Source organism: Oncorhynchus tshawytscha, linkage group LG04, assembly GCF_018296145.1.
Source record: "Oncorhynchus tshawytscha isolate Ot180627B linkage group LG04, Otsh_v2.0, whole genome shotgun sequence".
Classification (NCBI taxonomy): domain Eukaryota; kingdom Metazoa; phylum Chordata; class Actinopteri; order Salmoniformes; family Salmonidae; genus Oncorhynchus; species Oncorhynchus tshawytscha.
In genome coordinates this window covers 21,719,378-21,744,208 of record NC_056432.1, presented here as the reverse complement: position 1 = coordinate 21,744,208, position 24,831 = coordinate 21,719,378, and the positions used below count along the sequence as shown (strand labels likewise).

Sequence of the window (24,831 nt, the reverse complement as noted above, 5' to 3'; positions counted from 1 at the left end):
TCCCAGGCAGACAAATAAGACATCCTCATGATCTATGGAGTCCCGGCTTTTGGTGTGTATCAACGTATTCCGTGTTTATTTTGTTTATGCTTCACAACGCTAAACGGAATGTAGGTAGCAGCCATCTTGAAATAAGGTCATCAGCTCAGCCTGCCCTTATCAGTTTGTATGCCCATGTATGGTAGTACTTCACACCAAATATTTTAAGATACCGATCAATAGCCAAGATACTCAACTCTCCGCAGACACCTTGCTTTTGCAAATAGGGGCTACTGTTCTCATACCATAATGAATTGAATAAAACAAATCCAATAGGGTCCCCAAATATGGGGCCTTAATATTTAAGAGGTTTTAAATAAACTTGATTCCTCATCAATCTACACACAATACCCAATAATGACAAAGTGAAAACAGGTTTTTAGAAATTATTGCAAATTCATAAAAAATTGAAAACAGAAATACCTTATTTACATAAGTATTCAGACCTTTTGCTATGAGACTCGAAATTAAGCTCAGGTGCATCCTGTTTCAAATGATCAACCTTGAGATGTTTCTACAACTTGATTGAAGTCCACCTGTGGTAAATTAAATTGATTGGACATGATTTGGAAAGGCACACACCTGTCTATATAAGGTCCCACCGTTGACAGTGCATGTCAGAGCAAAAACCAAGCCATGAGGTCAAAGGAATTGTCCGTAGAGCTCAGAGACAGGATTGTGTCGAGACACATATCTGGGGAAGGATACCAAAACATGTCAGCCGTGTTTACTGTGGTCAGAAGGGATAAAGGTCACTGATGCACTGTGACAGGGCTGTGTCACATTCTAAAGGCCACTGTCTGTCCTGCAGGGGGCCGGGGCCAGGGCTGCAGCCACACACAGGGGTTAGAGGCCACAGCCCCAGGAGCAGCGGGCAGAGACAGCAAGGCTCATCTTTTATCTCATCACCCCTCTTAATGTCCCCCGCCCTCCTGCCCAAATCACCCCATCAGCTTACTCTGTGAGGGCTTTGATTAGAACAAAGGGAGTGCCACAGACAGCCCAGCTTGAGGCACAACACTGGCTTTTAATATTTTTCTCTACCCCCCCTTCTCAATTCAATTCAAGGGCTGTATTGGCATGGGGTGGCAGGGTAGCCTAGTGGTTAGAGTGTTGGACTAGTAACTGAAAGGTTGTGTGTTCAAATCTCCGAGCTGACAAGGTACAAATCTGTCGTTCTGCCCCTGAACAGGCAGTTAACCCACTCTTCCCAGGCCGTCATTGAAAATAAAATAAAATTATAGAAAAAAAAAAGTGAAACATATGTTAATATTGCCCAAGCAAGTGAAGTAGATAATAAACTAAAGTGAAATACACAATAGAAATGTACACCTTCTCTCTCTCCCTTATGTTTTCCTCCTCCCTCTTTTCCTCTGTGTGGAGTAGAAGGTCAGGTTTTTCAGATCCTTCCCAGCAGGGTAATGTCCATCTGTCAGTCATTTGCAGGCTCATGCTGTGTCCTGTTGCTCCACAACTCACAGCTGTACAGCTGTAAATCAATATTCACATACTGTACCACTTGGTCTGAACCTTGACTTCTGACTCATGTTCTTGTTGCTTATATTGTGTGTGATATGTAAGCTACAGTTTCTTTAGATTTCCCAGGTCTGAGCAGTTTGATATTGTGCGCGCTCCAAGCTGCTTGCAAAATGTGTCTATGAGTGATTGCTTGTTGTGTGTGTTTTACTCTGCAATCTCTCTGCATTCGGTGAGCCTGTGTGTACTGTACAGGCTGAGTGAGAGAGTGTGTAGCTGGGATCGCCTGTATGTCTAGCTAATCTGTTTGTGTATAAAAGAAATAAAGAGAAAAATATGAGAGAGAGAGAGAAAGATGCGAGAGGGAAAGATGCGAGAGAGAGAGAGAAAGAAAGAAGAGAGAGTCTGCGCTCAGTGCTGGTGTGAGGCTTGCTGAGGAGTGTTTTGACTCACTCCCCCACCTGAGGGACTGCTGTGGAGCTTGCACCACCTCCTCACAGCCCTCCCACACACACACACACACACACACACACACAGCCACTGCAATGGAGGAAGGAGCTTCCCTCAGACCTGCGAGGGCGAGACACCAGTCACTGCTTGGCTCTCATCGAGTGAGCTGTGAAACTGGACCTTTCAGGGAGGGGATCCCTCATTTCTCTCCATCTGCCCCTCTCTCTCTTTTTTTGCTCTGTCTGTCTCTGTATACCTCAATCAATCAATCAAATGTATTTATAAAGCCCTTCTTACATCAGCTGATGTCACAAAGTGCTGTACAGAAACCCAGCCTAAAATCTCTCTTTCTCAATTCGATCAATTCAAAGGGCTTTATTGGCATGGGAAACATATGTTTACATTGCCAAAACATGTGAAATAGATAAACAAAAGTGAAATAAACAATCAAAAATGAAGAGTAAACATTACACTCACAAAGGTTTCAGAAGAATAGAGACATATAACGTGTCATATTATGGCTATGTACAGTGTTATAACGATGAGCAAATAGTTCAAGTACAAAAGGGAAAATAAATAAACATTAATATGTGTTGTACTTACAATGGTGTTTGTTCTACACTGGTTGCCCTTTTCTTGTTGCTGCTGTGATTGCAAACTGTGGTATTTCACCCAATAGATATGGGAGTTTATCAAAATTGGATTTGTTTTCAAATTATTTGGGGGTCTGTGTAATCTGAGGAAAACATGTGTCTCTGATTTGCTCATACATTTTGGCAGGAGGTTAGGAAGTGCAGCTCAGTTTCCACCTCATTTTGTGGGCAGTGTGCACAGCCCGCCTTCTCTTGAGAGCCAGGTCTGCCTATGGCGGCCTCTCTCAATAGCAAGGCTATGCTCACTGAGTCTATCCATAGTTAAATCTTTGCTTAATTTGGTGTCAGTCACAGTGGTCGGGTATTCTGCCACTGTGTACTCTCTATTTAGGGCCAAATAGCGTTCTAGTTTGCTCTGTTATTTGGTAAAATCTTTTCAATGTATCAAGTAATTATATTTTTGTTTTCTCATGATTTGGTTGGGTATAATTGTGGTACTGTCCTGGGGCTCTGTGGGGTCTGTGTTTGTGAACAGAGCACCAGGTCCAGCTTGCTTAGTGGGCTCTTCTCCAGGTTAATGTCTCTGTAGGTAATGGCTTTGTTATGGAAGGTTTGGGAATGGCTTCCTTTTAGGTGGTTGTAGAATTCCTCTTTTCTGGATTTGGATAATTAGCGGGTATTGGCCTAATTCTGCTCTACATGCATTATTTGGTGTTTTATGTTGTACACCGGGATGTTTTTGCAGAATTCTGCATGCAGAGTCTCAATTTGGTGTTTGTTCCGTTTTGTGAATTCTTGGTTGGTGAGCGGACCCCAGACCTCACAACCATAAAGAGCAATGGGTTAACTGTAACTGATTCAAGTATTTTTAGGCAGATCCTCATTGGGATGTCGAATTGGTCCTGATGTTTAGGCCGAGGTTGGTATTGTTTTTTGTGTGCTCTAGGGCATTGGTGTCTAGATGGTATTTGTGGACCTTTCTCCCTATATCTCTCTTTCTCCCCATCTCTGTCTCTTACTCCCTATCTCTCTCTGTCTCTCTTTCTCCCTATCTCTCTCTCTCTCTCTCTCCCTCTCTGTCTCTCTCCCTGTCCCTGTCTCTCTCTTTCTCCCCGTCTCTCTCTCTCTGTCTCACTACTATCCCTCTCTCTCTGTGTGTCTCTTTCCTCCTCCCTCCCCTCCCACCCCTCCGTTAACAGGTCTTAAGGAGCTAGTACTACACACAGAGAAGTTGTGGGTGGAAGGAGGAAGATAAATAAAAGCATGTCCTCAACCTCAGCTACTCAATCCAGGGAGATGGCAACAGTGATGTTCTGTTTGTGGCTTCACAGTGCAGGTTAATGAGTGAGACCTCCCCCTCTTTGTCTTGGTAATCCAACCTTTACCCAATCAGCAGTAGGCCTATTTATTCCCAGGATACACCTGTATAATAATAATTTAAATTGGCTTATTTAATTGGCTAGATAATGAGTTATGGGTCTGTGGTTACACAAACCACCACATGCACCTTTCAGCGTTTTTTTAATTGACTGTTCTATGGTGTGAGTGCATTCGGAACAAGCACTGATGCAAATGAATGACGCTCATTTGATTTCCAAAGTGTAATTGCATGCATTGTGTAGAGCAGTGTTTCCCAACCCTGGTCCTACAGTACCCCTAACAGTATACATTTTTATTGTAACCCTGGACAAGCACACCTGATTCAACTTCTCAACTAATCATTAAGCCCTCAATGTGGGTGTGTTTGTCAAGGGCTACAACGAAACGGTGGGCCAGGGGTTGGAAAACACTGGTGTAGAGTGCAGTTACAGTATATCGTCCTTTACTGTACGGTGTAGGAAACTTTATCTTTCAGCTAATGATCTCTGGGCCTGTGTCGGGTAAATGTTTGTTTATTAAATAGGTTTGACTATTTGTCTTTCTGCAAGGGAAACTGGGTTGCTTGTTGTTCCAAGATATTATCAGATTGTGTCAGAAATATGATTGCTTCATGGTGTAACCACAGAGATCGGATGTTTTCATACACCCCTGACTGTATTGGCAATATGGACTCGCAAAATCATGCTTTTTGAAGTTTTTAATGTAGAGGAAGCAAAGACTAGAAGTGTCTCTCCAAAATGTTTCACTCACAGCCAGTTCCACAGTTGGGAGGCAGACTGCTGTCAGCAGATGAGTGCTCCAGGCTCTGACCTGTAGCTACAACTGTGTGTGTTGCTCCCAGGCTTGTCCGATAAGTGTGTGTGTTTGTCCCCGCAGGGAGTTTGCCAAGGAGCGTGAGCGTGTGGAGAAGAGGCAGGAGTTTCTGAAGCTTCGCAGGCAGCAGCAGATCGAGAGGGAGCTGACTGGATACCTGGAATGGATATGCAAGGCAGGTCAGACTGCCCTCTACTCCTTCTTGCTTTTACTTTTAAAACTTTAACTTTACTCTAATACTTAAGTTTACTTAAATACTGCTTCAGATTTTGCTCAAGGGTTAGTTACAGGCAAATGGGAGTTGATACTATATGCAGTAATCTACCGCACATTTTCTTATATCTAGCTATATGACCTAGAAATATACAGTATATTACATTATGCTGACATAGCATTAGTCCTAGGGTTTTATGATATGTAATATTAACTCTGCTGATGGTTTGGAAATCTGTGTGTGCGTGCCCGCGTGTGTGTGTGTTCATGTTATGGTGTGTGGCTATGTATTTGTTTCAGAGGAGGTGATGCTGGCAGAGGAGGACAAGCATGCTGAAGAGATGTCTCCTCTGGATGGAGCGTGGTACAAGAGGAAACACAACAACCCAGGTGAAGGGTATACTCGGGCCCTGAGTTAGGCTGCTCAGACCGCCTGATCTGATCAGGGAAAACTCAGGACCTTGGGGATGAGATTTGTCTGTGTTGTCTCCCTGTGTCTGCCCAGGACTGTCTTCCCAGGCTCCTCTCTGGCTGTGGCTATGTCAGGCTTTGGGCTGATGCCACCCACCCTCTCTGATTTAGATATTGTGCTGCTGCTTGTTAGCCCAGCACAGAATGAATCACAGCCCGAGTGTGAACCCACAGTAATTATGGGTGTTGGGGCAACATGTAAATTCGATTAAAACAGGAGAGAGGTGCACAGTGCTACAGTTCAGAGAGAGCCTGCCTGGGAGAGTGTGTGTGAGGGGGCTGTGTTGCCAGTCAAGTTTGAATGGTCTATTGCGCCAACCAGACCTAAGAGGCCTCTCATGAGATGCTGTTTCACAAGCTGTCATAAATGTGAAGGGTTCAAGTTGTGGGCTGCTTTTTTGAATGTAAGTGAGTTACCTGATGGAAGTACTGTATTAATAACCCTCTAGAGTCTAAGCCCTGCCTAAGCAGCCCATGCAAAAGACAGATATCTCTAGCTTAAACAGATGGATTTTGATGGGAATCTTTGTATTATGTTAAATAGAATTCTGCGGGGGTGTGGAAATTGTAGGCTAAGGGTTTTAATTCCCTGAGAGACGATGTCATACCCATCAGTACTGCTAACCCTACAGTATTGTTCTAATGTGTGTTCAGTGTTAAAAAGAGCCAAGAAGAGCAAGAATGACCTGATCAACGCTGAGGAGGGCGAAGACCACTTCACTGACATCTCATCTGTTGGTAAGGCCAATGCCCGTGACCTCTGACCTCTCAACCAACCTGTTAGCTTTCACACTGCTCACTGCTGTATACTGATCTACCTATGTACTGGCTGTCTTGTGTCTCTAATGTCAGTCTCAACTGCAAGTCTGGAACAATATTTTTTCAAACTGTCCTTCGATTGAATAATGTTGCATATTAAATCATTTTGTATTTTTAGTAGTTTGTCTTTTCAGCGGTATTGGGCCAATTGCCTACAATATGGGACATAACGACTCCTGGTTTTGTCTATTCTGTTAGACAAGTGACCTTTAAGAAAGACTAATGACAGAAGCATTGCAATAGACTCTTATTAAAAAATAATAAAGTCATCTCCAACTGTTCTCTCCTTCTTGGCGGTTGGTTGCTAACTACTATGTGTTTGAACTCCTCAGTCCTGCTGCATAAGTGATTATTAATAATCCTTAATTTGATCTGCATCACTGCACAGTAATTAAAGGGAAATTGTGTGTTTTGGCTCAGTATTAGAATCCCATAAAAAGAGAAATGACACAGAGAAGGAGAGGGAGAGAGTGAAAAGAGAGAAAGGAAAAGGGCAACCTGACTTGGTACTTAGTTTATGATGCTTCACACAGAGTAAGATTTGGAGAAGAAAATAGCCCAGGAAATTATGATTCTCCCTCTTCTGCTGGGCCACTAACAAGATGCTAATGAAACCATTTTTCACCTTTATTTTTTTGGTCCAGCCCCACTAATTTAAGTTACAGAGGGTTTATTATGGCACAGGAGCTGGGAGATGTAGGAGAAAGGAGGAGGGCAGTGCACAGAGTTCTTTGTGGATGCCATGAACTAGCCAGGAGGACACTGAGAAGGATACTGTCCATCTGAACAATATGATGCATCATTATTAAAGAGAAATGTAAAGAACAATCTGCAATTGGTCATATTATAAATGACCTCTAATTTACATAGAAGTTGCTGTATTTGGCATTCTATGCTGTGGTTTGTTTTAGCCACAGTACAGAGCTGGGGTTTATTAGCTGTAATGTTGTTATTTTTCCTCTCATTGTGTCTAACAATGTTTGTAGGCTGTCCCCACCAAGTGAAATGAAATTAAAATGATTTTAATGAGAAATACAGTATTGATGATTGTGTTGCTTTATGTCCAGTGTGTGTGTGCTGTTCCCCCCACTGCTCCCCCAGGGTCTCCGTTCATACGGGCTGCTCCCCCAGGGTCTGCGTTCACTCGGGCTACTCCCCCAGGTTCTCCATTCACCCGGGCCAGCCTGAAGAGCAGCAAGAACGACAGTGCTTCCTACTTCCGGAGGAAAGAGAAGCGGCTCCGCTTCACCATCAGACGCCTGGTCAAGGCCCAGAGCTTCTACTGGACAGTCCTGTGTCTGGTGGGCCTCAACACACTGTGTGTGGCCATTGTTCATTATGACCAGCCTGAGTGGCTCACCTATGCGCTGTGTAAGTCCTGCCCAATGACCCCCCTGCATGGGAGGGAATACTGTACATTACCATTGATTTCCCCACCAACACCAACCATACCTGTCATTCTATGTATTTGCTGTTTGTACAATGCAATCTATAGTGTATTAGTCATATTTAATCAGTGCCTTCACTTCAGACATCAGGGTGAAGACATATTTGACTCAGTGAATTTATCTGTGTGTTTTACCTCTCCCCGGCAGATTTGGCAGAGTTTGTATTCCTGGGCTTGTTTCTGACTGAGATGTCCATGAAAATGTATGGACTAGGACCTAGGAACTACTTCCATTCCTCTTTCAATTGTTTTGATTTTGGAGTGAGTGAGAATAAAATTCAATAAAACCGGCACTGCTGAAAACTGTATTGTAGAGAATTACATTACACTGCATTGCATTAAGGAGAAGCACATTTTAAGTAATTCAATGTACTCTCCTTCCAGGTGATTATAGGCAGTATTTTTGAGGTGATCTGGGCAGTTGTGAAACCTGGGGCTTCATACGGCATCAGCGTCCTGCGAGCTCTCCGTCTGCTCAGGATTTTCAAAGTCACTAAGTGAGTGATCTGTTACGCTGTCATCCAAAACATGACATGATAACTTTACATGACACAATCTTATACATGTAGTGCTATCCTCTCTTTATTCCCCCTCTTCGTCCTTCTCCTGTGTCCCTGAAGGTACTGGAACTCTCTGAGGAACCTGGTGGTCTCTTTACTCAACTCCATGAAGTCCATTATCAGCCTGCTCTTCCTCCTCTTCCTCTTCATCGTGGTGTTCGCCCTACTAGGCATGCAGCTCTTTGGGGGAATGTGAGTCAACCTCCAGTGCCTCTCATAGTATTGAATTTAACTTAATTGATTTGGGTAACAGACATATACAACAAAATGTACAATACGGACCCAGAGGATATCACTTAAAAGTGTTACTTAAAACGCTTGTTTCCAAAGTGGTCATCGATGGTAAAAAGGTCCTGTCCAGAACACGCACTGTACTGTAATACCCATTAGCCAGTTGTATTATTAGCAAGTTGTATTATTGTTAGCATTACCATTTAGCTTGTAATGTAATATAGATGCAAGTTGTTTTCACTACATTACATTGTTGCTCTAGTACAGGTATTCCCAAACTAGTATTCTCAAACTGGGGTACCCCCAGAGGTATGCGCAGTGCTGTCGAGGGTACGCCAAATAAAAATGTGATTCACATAAAATGAGTAGCCTCGTTTCATTGCCAAAAAAAACATTAAACCATCTAGTGTTCAGCGAAATAACATCACAATGTCAAATACAGGTAGGCTAGTCAAATAATTAACATCCAATCACATTAATTGTTACTCTCTCGCGGGAATTTCACTAATGGTCCGTATGTAGCCAAACGTAGCTGCTGCTCATTCTGTTTGCTCAAAATTGATCAATTATTCTAAAAAGTAAGGCCCGCATCCATACTCCGATGGCATTGAGGTGTACACCACATCAGTCATTGGCTTCATCAATAAGTGTATCGATGACGTCGTCCCCACAGTGACCGTACGTACATACTCCAACCAGAAGCCATGGAATACAGGCAGCATACGCACTGTGCTAAAGGCTAGAGCTGCTGCTTTCAAGGAGCGGGACTCGGAAGCTTATAAGAAGCTTATAAGAAATCCCGCTATGTCCTCCGACGAAGCATCAAACAGGCAGTGTCAATACAGGACTAAGATCGAATCATACAACACCGGCTCTGATGCTCGTCGGATGTGGCAGGGCTTGCAAACCATTACGGACAACAAGGGGAAGCACAGCAGAGAGCTGCCCAGTAACACAAGCCTACCAGACGTGCTAAACGACTTCTCTGCTCGCTTCGAGGCAAACACAACTGAAACATGCATGAGAGTACCAGCTGTTCTGGAAGAGTGTGTGATCACGCTCTCCGCAGCCGATGTGAGTAAGACCTTTAAACAGATCAACTTTCACGGATTACCAGGACGTGTAATGTAAGCATGCGCTGACCAACTGGCAAGTGTCTTCACTGACATTATCAATGTCCGAGTCTGTAATACCAACATGTTTCAAGCAGACAACCATAGTCCCTGTGCCCGAGAACATTAAAAGTTAACCTGCCTAAACGACTACCGACCCATAGCACTCAATTCTGTAGTCATGAAGTGCCTTGAAAGACTGGTCATGGCTCACATCAACACCATCATCACAGAAACCCTAGACCCACCCCAATTTGCATACCGCCCCAACAGATCCACAGATGATGCAGTCTCTTTTGCACTCCACAGTGCCCTTTCCCACCTGGACAAAAGGAACACCTATGTGAGAATGCTGTTCATTGACTACAGCTAAGCGTTCAACACCATAGTGCCCTCAAAGCTCATCAATAAGCTAAGGACCCTGGGACTAAACACCTCCCTCTGCAACTGGATCCTGGACTTCCTGATGGGCCGCCCCCAGATGGTAAGGGTAGGTAACAACACATCCGCCACGCTGATCCTCAACACTGGAGCCCCTCGGGTGCGTACTCAGTCCCCTCCTGTACTCCCTGTTCACTCATTACTACATGACTCCAACACCATCATTAAATTTGCAGATGACACAACAGTGGTAGGCCTGATCACAGACAACGACGAGACAGCCTAGAGGTCAGAGGAGGTCAGAGACCTGGCCGTGTCATGCCAGGACAACAACCTCTCCCTCAACATGATCAAGACAAAGGAGATGATTGTAGACTACAGGAAAAAGATGACAGAGCACGCCCCCGTGCTCATCGACGGGGCTGCAGTGGAGCAAGTTGAGAGCTTCAAGTTCCTTGGTGTCCATATCACCAACAAACTAACATGGTCCAAGCACATCAAGACAGTCGTGAAGAGGGCATGACAAAACCTATTCCCCCTCAGGAGATGGAAAAGATTTAGCATGGGTCCTCAGATCCTCAAAATGATCTACAGCTGCACCATTGAGAGCATGGTTGCATCACTGCCTGGTGTGGCAACTGCTTGGCCTCCGACCACAAGGCACTACAGATGGTAGCGCGAACAGATCAGTACATCACTGGGGTCTACCTTCCTTCCATACAGGACCTCTATACCAGGCGGTGTTAGAGGAAGGCCTTAAAAATGGCCAAAGACTTCAGTCACCCTAGTCATTGACTGTTCCCTTTGCTACCGGCATGGCAAGCGGCAACAGAGATCCAAGTCTAGGTCCAAGAGGTTTCTAAACAGCTTCTACCCTCAAGCCAAAAGACTCCTGAACATCTAGTCAAATGGCTACCCAGACTATTTGCAGTGCTCCCCCCACCCCCTCTTTACACCACTGCTAGTCTCTGTTGTCATCTATGCATAGTCACTTTCACTCTACCTACATGTACATACTACCTCAAATAACCAGTGCCCCCTCACATTAACTCTGTATCGGTACCCTCCTGTATATAGTCTTGCTATTGTTATTTCACTACTGCTCTTTAATTACCTGTTACTTTTATCTCTTATTCTTATCTGTATTTTTTTAAACAGCATTGTTGGTTAGGGGCTTGTAAGTAAGCATTTCACTGTAAGGTCTACACCTGTTGTATTCGACGCAAATGACTAATACATTTTGATTTGATTTGAAATACATTGATTTGAAGTTCACTTATATTGGGAGTAGTGCCTTTCCTCAGCCACAGTGTGTTATATGTGCAAAAGTACTATCTCACAACTCGATGAAACCTTCACTCTTGTGCAGACATTTAGAAACAAAACATGCCAATTTGAAAAATACAACAGGAGTTTTTTGAGCGAGAATTAAGACAACTTTTAAGTGGTAAGACATGTATAAAAGCAACAGATACCTTTAATAAGAAGGGGCTGGAAGAGTCTTATATGGTGAGATACCGAATGGCTAGGACAGGCAAGCCCCATACTATTGTGGACGACTTAATTCTTCCTGCTGTCGCGGATATGGCTGTGACAATGCTGGGGGAAAAGGCCCAAAAACCTATACAGACAACGGCTCAATCAAACAACACTGTTTCAGTGACATGGCAGGAGATGTTTTGAAACAATTACTGCTTCGCATACAAGCCAGTTAATGCTATGCGTTACAGCTGGATGAGTCAACAGACCTGGCGGGCCTGGCACAGCTCCTGGTATATGTCCGTTACGTTTATGGGGGGTCAATTAAGGAAGACATCCTCTTCTGGAAACCAGGACAACAGGAGAGGATATTTTGAAAGCACTGGACAGCTTTGTGACATCAAATGGACTTTGGTGGTCAAGATGTGTTGGTGTCTGTACTGATTGCGCAAAAGTAGTGACAGGGAGACATAGTGGAGTGGTAACGCGCATGCAAGTAGTTGCTCCCGACGCCACTTGGGTACACTGCAGCATCCATCGAGAGGCTCTTGTTGCCAAAGGAATGCCTGATGGCTTGAAAGATGTTTTGGACACTACGGTGAAAATGGTTAACTTTGTTAAAGCATATGTGTTGTTCAAGCCCTTCTAGTGCAGTGTTAAAAACTTCTTGGCGCACCCATCCCGTTAGCGGGATCATTTTCGTCCACATCCGCTGAATTGCAGAGCGCCAAATTCGAATTAAATTACTAAAAATATTTAATTTTCATGAAATCACCAGTGCAATATAGCAAAACACAGCTTAGCTTGTTGTTAATCCAGCTGGTGTGTCAGATTTTAAAAAAGCTTTACAGCTAAAGCAAACCAAGCGTTTAGGTAAGGACATCTCTCTCAGCAGACAAAGCATTACAAACAGCTAACAGCAAAGTAGATTGGTCACGAAAGTCAGAAAAGCAATAAAAGGAATCGCTTACCTTTGATGATCTTCGGATGTTTGCACACACGAGACTCCCAGTTACACAATAAATGTTCCTTTTGTTCCATAAAGATTATTTTTATATCCAAAATACCTCCATTTGGTTGGCGCGTTATGTTCAGTAATCCACAGGCTCGAGCGGTCACGACGGGGCAGACAAAAATTCTAAATAGTATCCGTAAAGTTCGTAGGAACATGTCAAACGTTTTTTTATAATCAATCCTCAGGTTGTTTTTACAATAAATGATCAATACTATTTCAACCAGACCATAGCTTTTTCAATAGGAGAGAGAGAGAAAATGTCTGCTCCAAGCTGTTGCGCATGCAAAACTCTGCTGGCACCCAGCCATCCACTGACGCGATGTGATCGTTCTCGCTAATTTTTCAGAAATAAAAGGCTGAAACTATGTCTAAAGACTGTTCACCCCTTGTGGAAGCCATAGGGAAAGGAATCTGGTTGATATCCCTTTAAATGGAGGGAAGGCATGCAATGGAACAGGGAGCTTTCAAAATAAGCGGCACTTCCTAGTTGGATTTTCCTCAGGTTTTTGCCTGCAATATCAGTTCTGTTATACTCACAGACAATATTTGGACAGTTCTGAAGACTTTAGAGTGTTTTCTATCCTAATCTGACAATTTTATCCATATTCTAGCTTCTGGGCCTGAGAAATAGGCAGTTTAATTTGGGTACGTTTTTTATCCAAACATCAAAATACTGCCCCCTACACTCAACAGGTTAAATCAGGCTGTGTGGTGTTTAGGCTCTTTCAGTGCAGTGTTCAGTTTGTGTTTCCAGGCTCTTTCAGTGCAGTGTTCAGTCAATCTGCTGTTCATTCTCTTTCAGTGCAGTGTTCAATCAGCCTGTGTGTTGTTCACGCTCTTCCAGTGCAGTGTTCAGTCAGTGTGTGTGTTTTCAGGCCCTTTTAGTGAGGTGTTCAATCAGGATGGGTGTTGTTCAGGCCCATCCAGTGCAGTGTTCTGTCTTTGTTGTTCAGGCTGTTCCAGTGCATTGTCAGTCAGTCTGTGGTGTTCAGGCTCTTTCAGTACAGTGTTCAGTCAGTATAAGGTGTACAGGGCCTTCCAGTGCAGTGTTCCATTTGTGTTGTCCAGGACCTTCCAGTGCAGTGTTCAGTCTGTGTTGTTCAGGCTCTTCCAGTGCAGTGCAGTGTTCAATCAGAAATATACTAAGGACTAGTTGTTGTGAAGCTGCTTCACACAGCCAGATCCAGCCAAAGCCTGACCCCTCAAAGCTGTTCAGGAAATACAGTACCATTCAAAAGTTTGGACACACCTACTCATTCAAGGGGTTTTCTTTATTTTTACTATTTAGCTACATTGTAGAATAATAATAATCAAATTTGTGAAATAACACATGGAATCATGTAGTAACCAAAAAAGTGTTGAAAAAATCTAAATATATTTTATTTAAAGTAGCCACCTTTTGTCTTGATGACAGCTTTGCACACTCTTGGCATTCTCTCAACCAGCTTCATGAGGAAGTCACCTAGAATACCTTGTCACAACACAACTAATTCCAGGTGACTTCCTCATGAAGCTGACTGAGAGAATGCCAAGAGTGTGCAAAGCTGTCATCAAGGCAAAGGGTGGCTACTTTGAAGAATCCCATATTTATTTATTTTTTGTATTATAAAAAATTAAAAATAAAACACTTTTTTGGTTACTACATGATTCCATATGTGTTATTTCATATTTTTGATGTCTTCAGTATTATTCTACAATGTAGAAAATAGTAAAAATAAAGAATAACCCTGGAATGAGTAGGTGTGGCCAAACTTTTGACTGGTACTGTATATGCTAGACAAATCGACTTGAGCTGAGGTACTCCATCCAGGTGCATGAATCATTATGCATTATGCACTCTTGAATATCATCTACACTGAGCATACAAAACATTAGGAATGCCTTATTAATATTGAGTTGCACCCCCTTTTGCCCTCAGAAGAATGTCAATTTGTCAGGGCATGGACCCTACAAGCAGTCGAAGCATTCCACAGGGATGCTGGCTCCAATGCTTCCCACAGTTGTGTTAAGTTGGCTGGATGTCCTTTGGTTGGTGGAACATTCCTGATACACTCAGGAAACTGTTGAGCGTGAAAAACCTACTACCATACCCCTTTCAAAGGCGCTTAAATATTTTGTCTTGCCCCTTCACCCTCTAAATGGCACACATACAAAATCCAAGTCTCAATTGTCACAAGGCTTAAAAATCCTTCTTTAACTTGTCTCCTCCCATTCATGTACATTGATTGAAGTGGATTTAACAAGTGACATCAATAAGGAATCATAGTTTTCACCTGGATTCACCTGATCAGTCTATGTCATGGAAAGAGCAGGTGTAAGGTTTTGTATACTTAGTCTATACTCTATAGCAGGGCTTGACATTAATGCTTGTTCTCTTGTCCTGGAAAGTAAAACATTTTTACATTTAAGTTGTCCAAATGGACAGGTAATAAAAATGACAGAAAAATCTCAATATCAAACAATTACTTCGATTAGAATTGAATCAGAGATGCCGACATTGGAATAATATTCAAATCTATTTTTCATGTACATGAATAAAAAAGCCTACATGTCAGTGTAGATGATATGCATATTGACTACTGCCTTGTGTCCAAACTGATGCTGATATGAGGGAGGCGCCTGAACGCTTTAATGAGACTTTTAATTATATGCAGTGCATTCAGAAAGTATTCAGACCACTTTACTTTTTCCACATTTTGTTAAGCTACAGCCTTATTCTAAAATTGATGAAATTAAAAATGTTCCTCATCAATCTACACACAATCTACACACAATCTACACACAATCTACACACAATCTACACACAATCTCTCATAATAAAGCAAAAGTGATTTTTAGACATTTTTGCAAATGTATTATAAATATAAAACAGAAATACCTTATTTACGTAAGTATTTATTATTATATATTTATTTAAATTAAAAAACATTCATTCTGTTTATTTGAGTAACTACTTTAACACTTTTTTTCTTAACAGCATTGTTGGTTAAGGGCTTGTAAGTAAGCATTTCACTGTAAGGTCTACACCAAATAACATTTGATTTGATTCAGACCCTTTGCTATGAGACTCGAAATTGAGCTCAGGTGCACCATGTTTCCATTAATCATCCTTGAGATGTTTCTACAACTTGATTGGAGTCCACCTGTGGTAAATTGTATTGATTGGACATGATTTGGAAAGGCACACACCTGTCTATATATGGTCCCACCGTTGACAATGCATGTCAGAGCAAAAACCAATTAATGTGGTTGAAGGAATTGTCTGTAGAGCTCAGAGACAGGATTGTGTCGAGGTACAGATCTGGGGAAGGGTACCAAAAGAATCTGCAGCATTGAATGTCCCCAAGAACACAGTGGCCTCCATAATTCTTAAATGGAAGAAGTTTTGAACCACCAAGACCCTTCCAAGAGCTGGCTGCCAGGCGAAACTGAGCAATCGGGGGAGAAGGGCCTTGGTCAGGAAGGTTACCAAGAACCCGATGGTCACTCTGACAGAGCTCCAGAGTTCCTCTGTGGAGATGGGATAACCTTCCAGAAGGACAACCACCTCTGCAGAACTCCACCAATCAGGACTTTATGGTAGAGTGGCCAGATGGAAGCCACTCCTCAGTAAAAGGTACATGACAGCCCTCTTGGAGTTTGCCAAAAGGAACCTAAAGACTCTCAGACCATGAAAAAAAGTTTTCTGGTCTGATGAAACCAAGATTGAACTTTGGCCTGAATGCCAAGTGTCACGTCTGGAGGAAACCTGGCACCATCCCTACGGTGAAGCATGATGGTGGCAGCATCATGCTGTGGGGATGTTTTTCAGCGTCAGAGACTGGGAGACTAGTCAGGATTGAGGGAAAGATGAACGGAGCAAATTACAGAGAGATCCTTGATGAAAGCCTGCTCCAGAGTGCTCTCGACCTCAGACTTGGGGTGAAGGTTCACCTTCGAAACAGGACAACGACCCTAAGCACACAGCCAAGACAACACAGGAGTGGCTTCAGGACAAGTCTCTGAATGTCCTTGAGTGGCACAGCCAGTGCCTGGACTTGAACCCGATCGAACATCTCTGTAGAGACCTGAAAATAGCTGTGCAGTGACGCTCCCCATACAACCTGACAGAGCTTGAGAGGATCTGCAGGGAAGAATGGGAGAAACTCCCCAAATACAGGTGTGCCAAGCTTGTAGCGTCATACACAAGAAGACTTAAGGCTGTAATCGCTGCCAAAGATGCTTCAATAAAGTACTGAGTAAAGGTTTTAATTTTTTTATTTGATAAATTAGCATTTCACATTTCAAAAAAAAAAGTTTTTGCTTTGTCATTATGGCTGTAGATTGATGAGGGGAAAAAACAGTTCATCCATTTTAGAATAAGGCTGTAACATAATAATATGTGGAAAAAGTCAAGGGATCAGAATACTTTCCGAATGCACTGTAAATACAGGCTAAATGCCAGTCGTGTTTGAGAAATATAATGAAGGATAAATCATGTTTTGTACATTCAGTGTATATTTAACATCATGCCTGTTCCCGTGAAAAGAAAAGAAACACATTTAGTGAGATGCAAAGTGAGATGCATAGTGAGATGCATACAGTATTAGATGCACACTTATACCCGAAGTCACTTGTTTTATCTATTGTGTTCTATTGTATTTATCTATTATATTTGGTATTTTATCATGATTCACTTGTACAGTTGCACATATTTTTACCTTACAGTAGGGTGGTTTAAACAGGGTTTTATGCTGACCTGCATTGTCTTTTCTCTAGTTGGGAAACTAATGAGATATGTACTAATGAATGTCTGTATATGCACCAAGGATTTTAGCAGGCAGAGAGAAGACACATTTAGTTTGCTTTCTACATCACTCTCATTGTTGGAAAGTGTAATGAGGTCCCTGTAGATTCTCACATAGCAATACAGAATATCAAGATTAGCATAAATGTATCTTCAACTCCCCATTAGCTAGGAATGTGTTCTGCTGTGAGATCAGCCTTGACGGAGAGGTTTACGTTAGCCAACCAAGCTGTTAGGGCTCTGACAGTAGCAAGATGTACTATAAATATTGTTGCTGGAGCAACGCAATAATATATTATTACTAAGTGTGATTCTTCTACATTTATCAATGGTCACAAAAGTGATGAGGGATTTTAAAATATAGTGTGAACCTGTATGATAGCCAGGAATAGCTCAAAGTTAGCAACCTCTCTAATCTGTGTTTCCGACTGCAGGTTTAATTTTGAAGAGGAGACACCAACAACAAACTTCGACACCTTTCCAGCAGCCATTCTCACAGTTTTCCAGGTGATGTTTACAAAATGCTCAATGAAGTTGTGCTTTGTTTGCCTTTTGAAAATCACTTTATATTGTAATTACCGTAATACCATTAGCTAAATCCGTGACAATATGTTTGTGTCTCCTAGATTCTGACAGGAGAGGACTGGAATGCGGTGATGTATCATGGGATAGAGTCCCAGGGGGGCGTTCGGTGGGGAATGTTCTCCTCTATCTACTTCATCGTTCTCACCCTGTTTGGAAACTGTATCCTCTCTAGATGATCGACCTGCATTGATTAAATGAAATAAAATAGTATTTTTCACATGCTTCGTAAACAACAGGTGTAGACGAACAGTGTATTGTTTACTAATGGGCCATTCCCAACAATGCAGAGAGAAAAAAAGATAGTAGCACGAGGAATAAGTACACAATGAGTAACGAATGATAACTTCTCTATAAGCATCACGAGGCCTGTGATAGTAACATGATTTGGCACAGATTTGTACACTATAAGAATTTAAATATACACTGAGTATACCAAACATTAGGAACACCACCCATTTTGCCCTCAAAACAGCCTCAATTCGTCAGGGCATGGGTTCTACAAGCAGTCGAAAGCATTGCACAGGGATGCTGACCCATGTTGACTCCTGTGCTTCCCACAGTTGTGTCAAGTTGGCTGAATGTCCTTTGGTGGACCATTCTTGATACACATGGGAAACTTGAGTGTGAAAAACCCATCACTGTTGTAGTTTTTCACACAAACCTGTGCGCCTGGCACCTACTACCATACCTTGTCCAAAAACACTTGAATCTTTTGTCTTACCCATTCACCCTCTGAATGGCACACATACGCAATCAAATGATTCTTTAACCTGTTTCCTTCCCTTCATCTACACTGATTGAAGTGGATTTAACAAGTGACATCAATAAGGGAACCATAGCTTTCAGCTGGATTCACCTGGTCAGTCTATCTCATGGGAAGATCAGGTGTTCTTAATATTTTGTCTACTCAGTGTATACTGTATAGCAGGGCTTGACATTAACACTTGTCCTCTTGTCTTGGACAACAATATAGATTTCAATTGTCCGAAAAGAAAAGTATTAAAAAATCAAACTAAAATCACAATGTCAAACAATTCCTCCGATCAGAGAGGATAACATTGGAATAATATTAAAATCTATTTTTCATGTACATAAATAAAAAGCCTACATGTCAAAGTGTAGGTGATATGCATATTGGCTGCAGCCTCATTTCCAAACCGATACCTTACCGTGAAATGCAATTTACTAAATTTACTAAATACTAACAAACAAAGAAATAACACAATAAAATAATAATAACGAGGCTAAATACAGGGGGTACCAAGTCAATGTGCGAGGGTACAGGTTAGTCAAGGTAATTGAGGTAATATGTACATGTAGGTAGGGGTAAAGTGACTGTGCATAGATAATAAACAGAGTAGCAGCAGCGTAAAAAAAGGGGGTCAAATCAAATAGTCCAGGTAGGGGTAGCCATTTTATTAATTGTTCAGCAGACTTATGGCTTGGGGGTAGAAGCTTTAAGGAGCATTTGGACCTCGACTCGGCACTCCAGTACCGCTTGCCGTGCCATAGCAAAGAAAACAGTCTATGACAACTTGTAGGGCCTTCCACTGACACCGCCTGGTATAGAGGTCCTAGATGGCAGAAGGCTTGGCCCCACATTGGGATACAGAGCTGTTGCCATACCAAGCAGTGATGCAACCAGTCAGAATGCTCTCAATGGTGCAGCTGTAGCACTTTTTGGCACCACACTGCCAGGACTCTGACCTCCTCTCTATAGGCTGTCTCATCATTGTGGGTGATCAGGCCTACCACTGTTGTGTAATTGGCAAACTTACTGATGGTGTTGGAGTCGTGCTTGGCCTCGCAGTCATTGGTGAACAGGGATTACAGGAGGGGACTAGGCATGCACCCCTGAGGGGCCCCTGTGTTGAGGATCAGTGTGGCAGATGTGTTGTTGCCTACCCTTACCACCTGGGGGCAGCCCATCAGGAAGTCCAGAATCCAGTTGCAGAGGGAGGTGTTTAGTCCCAGGGTCCTTAGCTTAGGGATGAGCTTCGAGGGCACTGTGGCGTTGAACACTTAGCTGTAGTCAATGAACAGCATTCTCACATAGGTGTTCCTTTTGTCCAGGTGGGAAAGGGCAGTGTGGAGTACATGCCCAGGTGGGAAAGGGCAGTGTGGAGTACAATTGAGATTGCATCATCTGTGGATCTGTTGGTGCGGTATGCGAATTGTAATGGGTCTACGTTTTCCGGGATGATGCTGTTGTGAGCCATGACCTGCCTTTCAAAGGACTGGTGTTCTCGTGCATGCTTCAGTGTTGCTTGCCTCGAAGCGAGCATAGATGGCATTTAGCTCGTCTGGTAGGCTCGCGTCACTGAGCAGCTTATGACTGAATTTCCCTTTGTGATCCATAGTAGTTTGCAAGCCCTGCCACATCCAACGAGCATCTGAGCCGGTGTAGTAGGAATCAAAGTCCTGTATGGACGCTTTCACTGTTTGATAGTTCGTCTGAGGGCATAGCAGGATTTCTCATAAGTTTCTGCATTATTGTCCGCTCCTTGAAAGCGGCAGCTCTAGCCTTTAGGTCAGTGTGGATGTTGCCTGTAATCCATGGCTTCTGGTTAGGGTATATACGTACGGTCACTGTGGGGATGACGTCATCGATGCACTTATTAATGAAACTGGGGACTGATGTGGTGTACTCCTCAATGCCATTGGATGAATCCCGGAACATATTCCAGTCTGTGCTCGCAAGACAGTCTTGTAGCTTAGCATCCATGTCATCTGACCACTTCCGTATTGAGTGAGTCACTGGTACTCCTGCTTTAGTTTTTGCTTGTAAGCAGGAATCGGGAGGATATAATTATAGTCAAATTTGTCTAATGAATTGCGAGGGAGAGCTTTGTACCTGTCATTAGGAGCGCCGTCCCTGGCCGCTAGGAGCGACGCTTCTGAATAAACATTTTCTTGTTTGCTTATGGCATTATACAGTTATTTTAGTGTGGTCTTAGTGCCAGCATTGGTTTGTGGTGGTAAATAGACAGCTACAAAAAAAATAGATGAAAATTCTCTTGGTAGATAGTGTGGTCTATAGCTTATCATGACATACTCTACCGCTGGGGAGCAAAACCTCAAAAGCTTGTGCGCCAGCTGTTATTGACAAATAAACACAGGCTACCACCTCTCGTCTTACTTGAGGTAGCTGTTCTGTCTTGCCGATGCACAGAAAATCCAGCCAACTGTTTATCTATGTTGTAGTTCAGCCACGACTCAGTGAAACATAAAATATTACCGTTTTAAATGTCCCGTTAGTAGGATAGTCTCGAACAGAGCTCATCCAGTTTATTCTCAAGTGGTTGCATGTTGGCCAATAGGAAGGAGGGTAGAAATGGGTTACCCACTCGCCAACAAATTCTCACAAGGCACCCGGATCCGCGCCTCTGTATCTCAGTCTCCTCTTCATGTGAATGAGGGGGATTGGGGCCTGGTCCGGAAGCAGCAGTAAATCCTTCGCGTCAGACTCATTAAAGAAATGATCTCTGTTCAGATCGAGGTGAGTAATTGCTGTTATGGTATCCAGAAGCTCTTTTCGGTCATAGGAGATGGAAGCAGAAACATTACGTACCATAAAAGTTACAAACAATGTGGGAAAAAAACACACATAATAGCACAATTGGTTAGGAGCCCGTAAAACAGCAGCCATCCCCTCCAGCACCATTTACTGTCTTATGATCTTCTATGTAGAAGAACCCCTTACCTTCTAACCACTCTTGTGTAGCTTGTAAACAAAACATGTTACATGTGCAGGTTCATGAGAGTCTCAGCTTTTCATAGATAGCTTTTAACAGTTTGTAACTCAAACCATTTGGACTCTACGGAAATGTTTGTATAAAGTCCTTCGGGATCCACCTTTGTCTCACCAACACTTCTCTAGCTCTGTCCCTGTTTATCACACAAACTAATGGTCTGTAGCTCAAACACAAAATGTTTAAAAGGGCTTCGTCCAAAATGTGCCGGCGGTATAGTGGAACTAATTGGGTTAAAGGCTCCCTAACAGCTTCTACCACCAAGCCATAAGACTGCTGAACAGTTAATGAACTGGCTACCCGGACCATTTGCATTGACCCCCTCCCCCCTTTTTTTATGCTGCTGCTACTTGCTGTTTATTATCTATGCACGGTCACTTTAACCCTACATACATATTACCTCAATTACCTTGACTAACCTGTACCCCCGCACATTGACTTGGTATCAGTACCACCTGTATATAGCCTCGTTATCGTAATATTTTTTTAACTCTTATTTTTTCTTAACTGGACTGTTGATGAAGGGCTTGTAACTAAGCATTTCATGGTAAGGTCTACCTGTTGTATTTGAAGCATGTGACAAATAAAATGTTTGATTTGTGTTAAAGGGGCAGTGTTGTATTTTGAGGCAGGCTTGAATATGCAAAGAAGCCAATAGACAGCGTGTAGCCTACATTTTGGTCTGATTCTCTATGGTAAAAAATATAGTAATGCATTTTATTTTGTAAAGTGCTTCCTTGCATCATACAATTATGTAAAAATGGTGTTAGACCTTTTTTGGGGGTGAAAAATCAGTCCTACTTGTCTGAAGGGAAAGTGGCAAAAAATAGTTAATGTCAAGCTCTGCTGTATAGGATGATTAGGATCCGATGTAAATATTGATTGATTGACTGTTTGAACTTACCTGACCACTCACTGATCAGACACTCTGCTCAATGTATTCTTGGCCATCGCTGTTGACAACCTTGCAAACGCACAGGAGCTCACTAAGGTAATGGTACATATTACAGTAAGGCGTCCAGCCTCAGAACGAGAGAGAGAGAGAGCAAGAGTTCAGCTGATGATCCATCATAAAAGTCAGCTGTCTAATCAAACGACTCATGGAAATTAATTTCATTGATGCTTGTTGAATTAGACAGGTAATATTCCTATTAGGATATAGAGTGCCTTGCTTTACTAGTTCCTTTACCCTGTCGTCTGGTGCTGTTCTGGGATGACTGCTGTTTGTCCTGGTCAATAACTCAAAGCAATGAATCTCCTAACTGGTTGTAGGATTTTCAACCATTAATATTTCACCTATGGGGAAGAGGCTTAAATCTTCGTGGTCACTCCAGAAAGAGTTGATGACATTGATTTGTTGGCTTGTGGCAGGGCTTATCATCATGTCTCCATTGATGGCCCTCCTACCCACCCCTGTGTGATCTTCTTTCCTCTGTGTGTGTGTACTCCCCAGGACGAGGAGGAGCAGGAGGTGGCCATCACTAAGAAGATGGCCCTCCAGAAGGTCAAGGAGGTGAAGGAGGTCAGCCCCATTTCGGCAGCTAACATCTCCATCACAGCGTAAGTCATGATATGGCGTTTGATCCAGTTTCCCCCTGCTTACCCCCACACTGTCTCCCCCTCCTGAGAGATGCTCTTTTATATTCGTTGTAGTTTGTCTACATGAGATGTTGTGTTGTTTGTGGCTCAGTATACTGTCTGTAGGCCCAGTTTTTTGTTGATTGTGTTCTGAGTTTCGAATGATTTAACCCTTCTGTTCCCAATGTCGGATGTTTTGATAGATCATGTGTTCTCTCTTTGAGTCACTGTAGTGCTCAATGTTGTAAATGTGTGAGAAGCAGTTAGTAAAAGGATTAAGAAGGGTCAGAGATACCTTAATACTCTGGCTCCCACCCCCACATAGGCTACACAGTATGCTGTACACAGGCCAACATGGAGCGGAGGGGGCAATGCCAGCAAGGTAATTTCATAAACAATGAGCATAGATTGAGCATGCAATGCTGTACATTCAGACATATGGTTCTGTGGTGTATACCATTGTTGGACCCCACCACTAATCTCTTTTGAGTGACAGGCACTTAACAGAAAATGTCAATTGAGCTAGCTAAATAGATAGTCCACATGAGATATTGAGCATATCAGTCATTATATGTGGCACTATATCCTTGTACTGCCGTTCACCTATGTATAACATCTGCAATTAGTGTCTTCATAGTAGATGGTAGCAGGATATGTGATTCTGCCATTGTTTTAAATGTTTTGTCTTAAATGTTTCAAGGCACTGTTTTATCTTATTTTAAACATGTGATGTAGCCATCAATTTGAGAACCTTATTAATATTTGTTTTGAGTATTTTTTCCTCCACATTTCCTCAAACTAATTATAAATGTAATGTAACTGGACTTGAAACATGGCACCTATGAATCTCTTGCACAGAGATTTCTGTCTCTGCATTGCGAGATATGACTATATTCACTATTGTCTTGGAGGTTGAACATCTCAAAACTGCTACTATCATTCCTTTGTTTCCTCAGTCTGCTGGTCTCAAACTGAGACTCCCATTGAGTTGACGTCTAATAGGAAAGTACAGGGACAGACAGGTGGATAGATGGAAAGAGGGTGTCCTGTCCTCCTTCTGACCCTGAACTCTCCCCCTCTTTTGTTCTCCCTCCCCCAACTTTTGTTTTTTTGCATGTGCAGTTTTGTAAAGCAAAGTCGAGGTGCACTCTCTTGCAGCTCGTCCGTCTGCAGCGTTAATTCACTGTGAGTGTTTACTCTCTGTTACACTTTACCTCATCACCCTCCTCCTCCCTAGCCTGGGTCCCCTTCACTATGTACAGTAGCCAATTCTTCTATCGTTATCATGCCTTTAATGTTGGGCTTGGCTGGAAACGAACACAGAGAGGAGTTGACTAAAGCCCACACTGGACCACCAGGCTACCCCCCCCTTCCTCCATCTCCCCTTTGACTCCCAACTGAGCATGGTGTCATACCATTATGAGTTTTCCACTGTGTTGAACTGTTGCAGGTGAATGTGGAAGCCAGCCTCAGTAATGGGTGTCATGAGATGGTATGCTCATGCTGTATCTACATATGTTTGTCATGATGGACCAGTGAATGTATTGAATACTGTACATCTGCACTTGCAGTTGCAGTGACTGAGCTCTCCTCGTGACTCTCCCTCTCTAAAGAATGACTTCCTGCCTATACTGGGTTTACCACTCAGAGG

The 24,831-nt window shown here is 42.8% G+C and overlaps 1 protein-coding gene across 1 annotated transcript in view; it reads left to right on the top strand.

Moving 5' to 3' along the window:
- The window catches only part of LOC112232795 (voltage-dependent N-type calcium channel subunit alpha-1B-like), a 102,439-nt gene that overhangs the window by 33,303 nt on the left and 44,305 nt on the right, over positions 1 to 24,831 (top strand). The window contains exons 5-15 of the mRNA XM_042321268.1: positions 4,815 to 4,930; positions 5,265 to 5,354; positions 6,090 to 6,173; positions 7,407 to 7,625; positions 7,850 to 7,962; positions 8,086 to 8,198; positions 8,322 to 8,453; positions 17,700 to 17,772; positions 17,892 to 18,009; positions 22,526 to 22,593; positions 23,056 to 23,162. Coding sequence (XP_042177202.1) covers positions 4,815 to 4,930; positions 5,265 to 5,354; positions 6,090 to 6,173; positions 7,407 to 7,625; positions 7,850 to 7,962; positions 8,086 to 8,198; positions 8,322 to 8,453; positions 17,700 to 17,772; positions 17,892 to 18,009; positions 22,526 to 22,593; positions 23,056 to 23,162 — 1,233 coding nt within the window. The remainder of the gene's footprint in view (positions 1 to 4,814; positions 4,931 to 5,264; positions 5,355 to 6,089; positions 6,174 to 7,406; positions 7,626 to 7,849; positions 7,963 to 8,085; positions 8,199 to 8,321; positions 8,454 to 17,699; positions 17,773 to 17,891; positions 18,010 to 22,525; positions 22,594 to 23,055; positions 23,163 to 24,831) is intronic.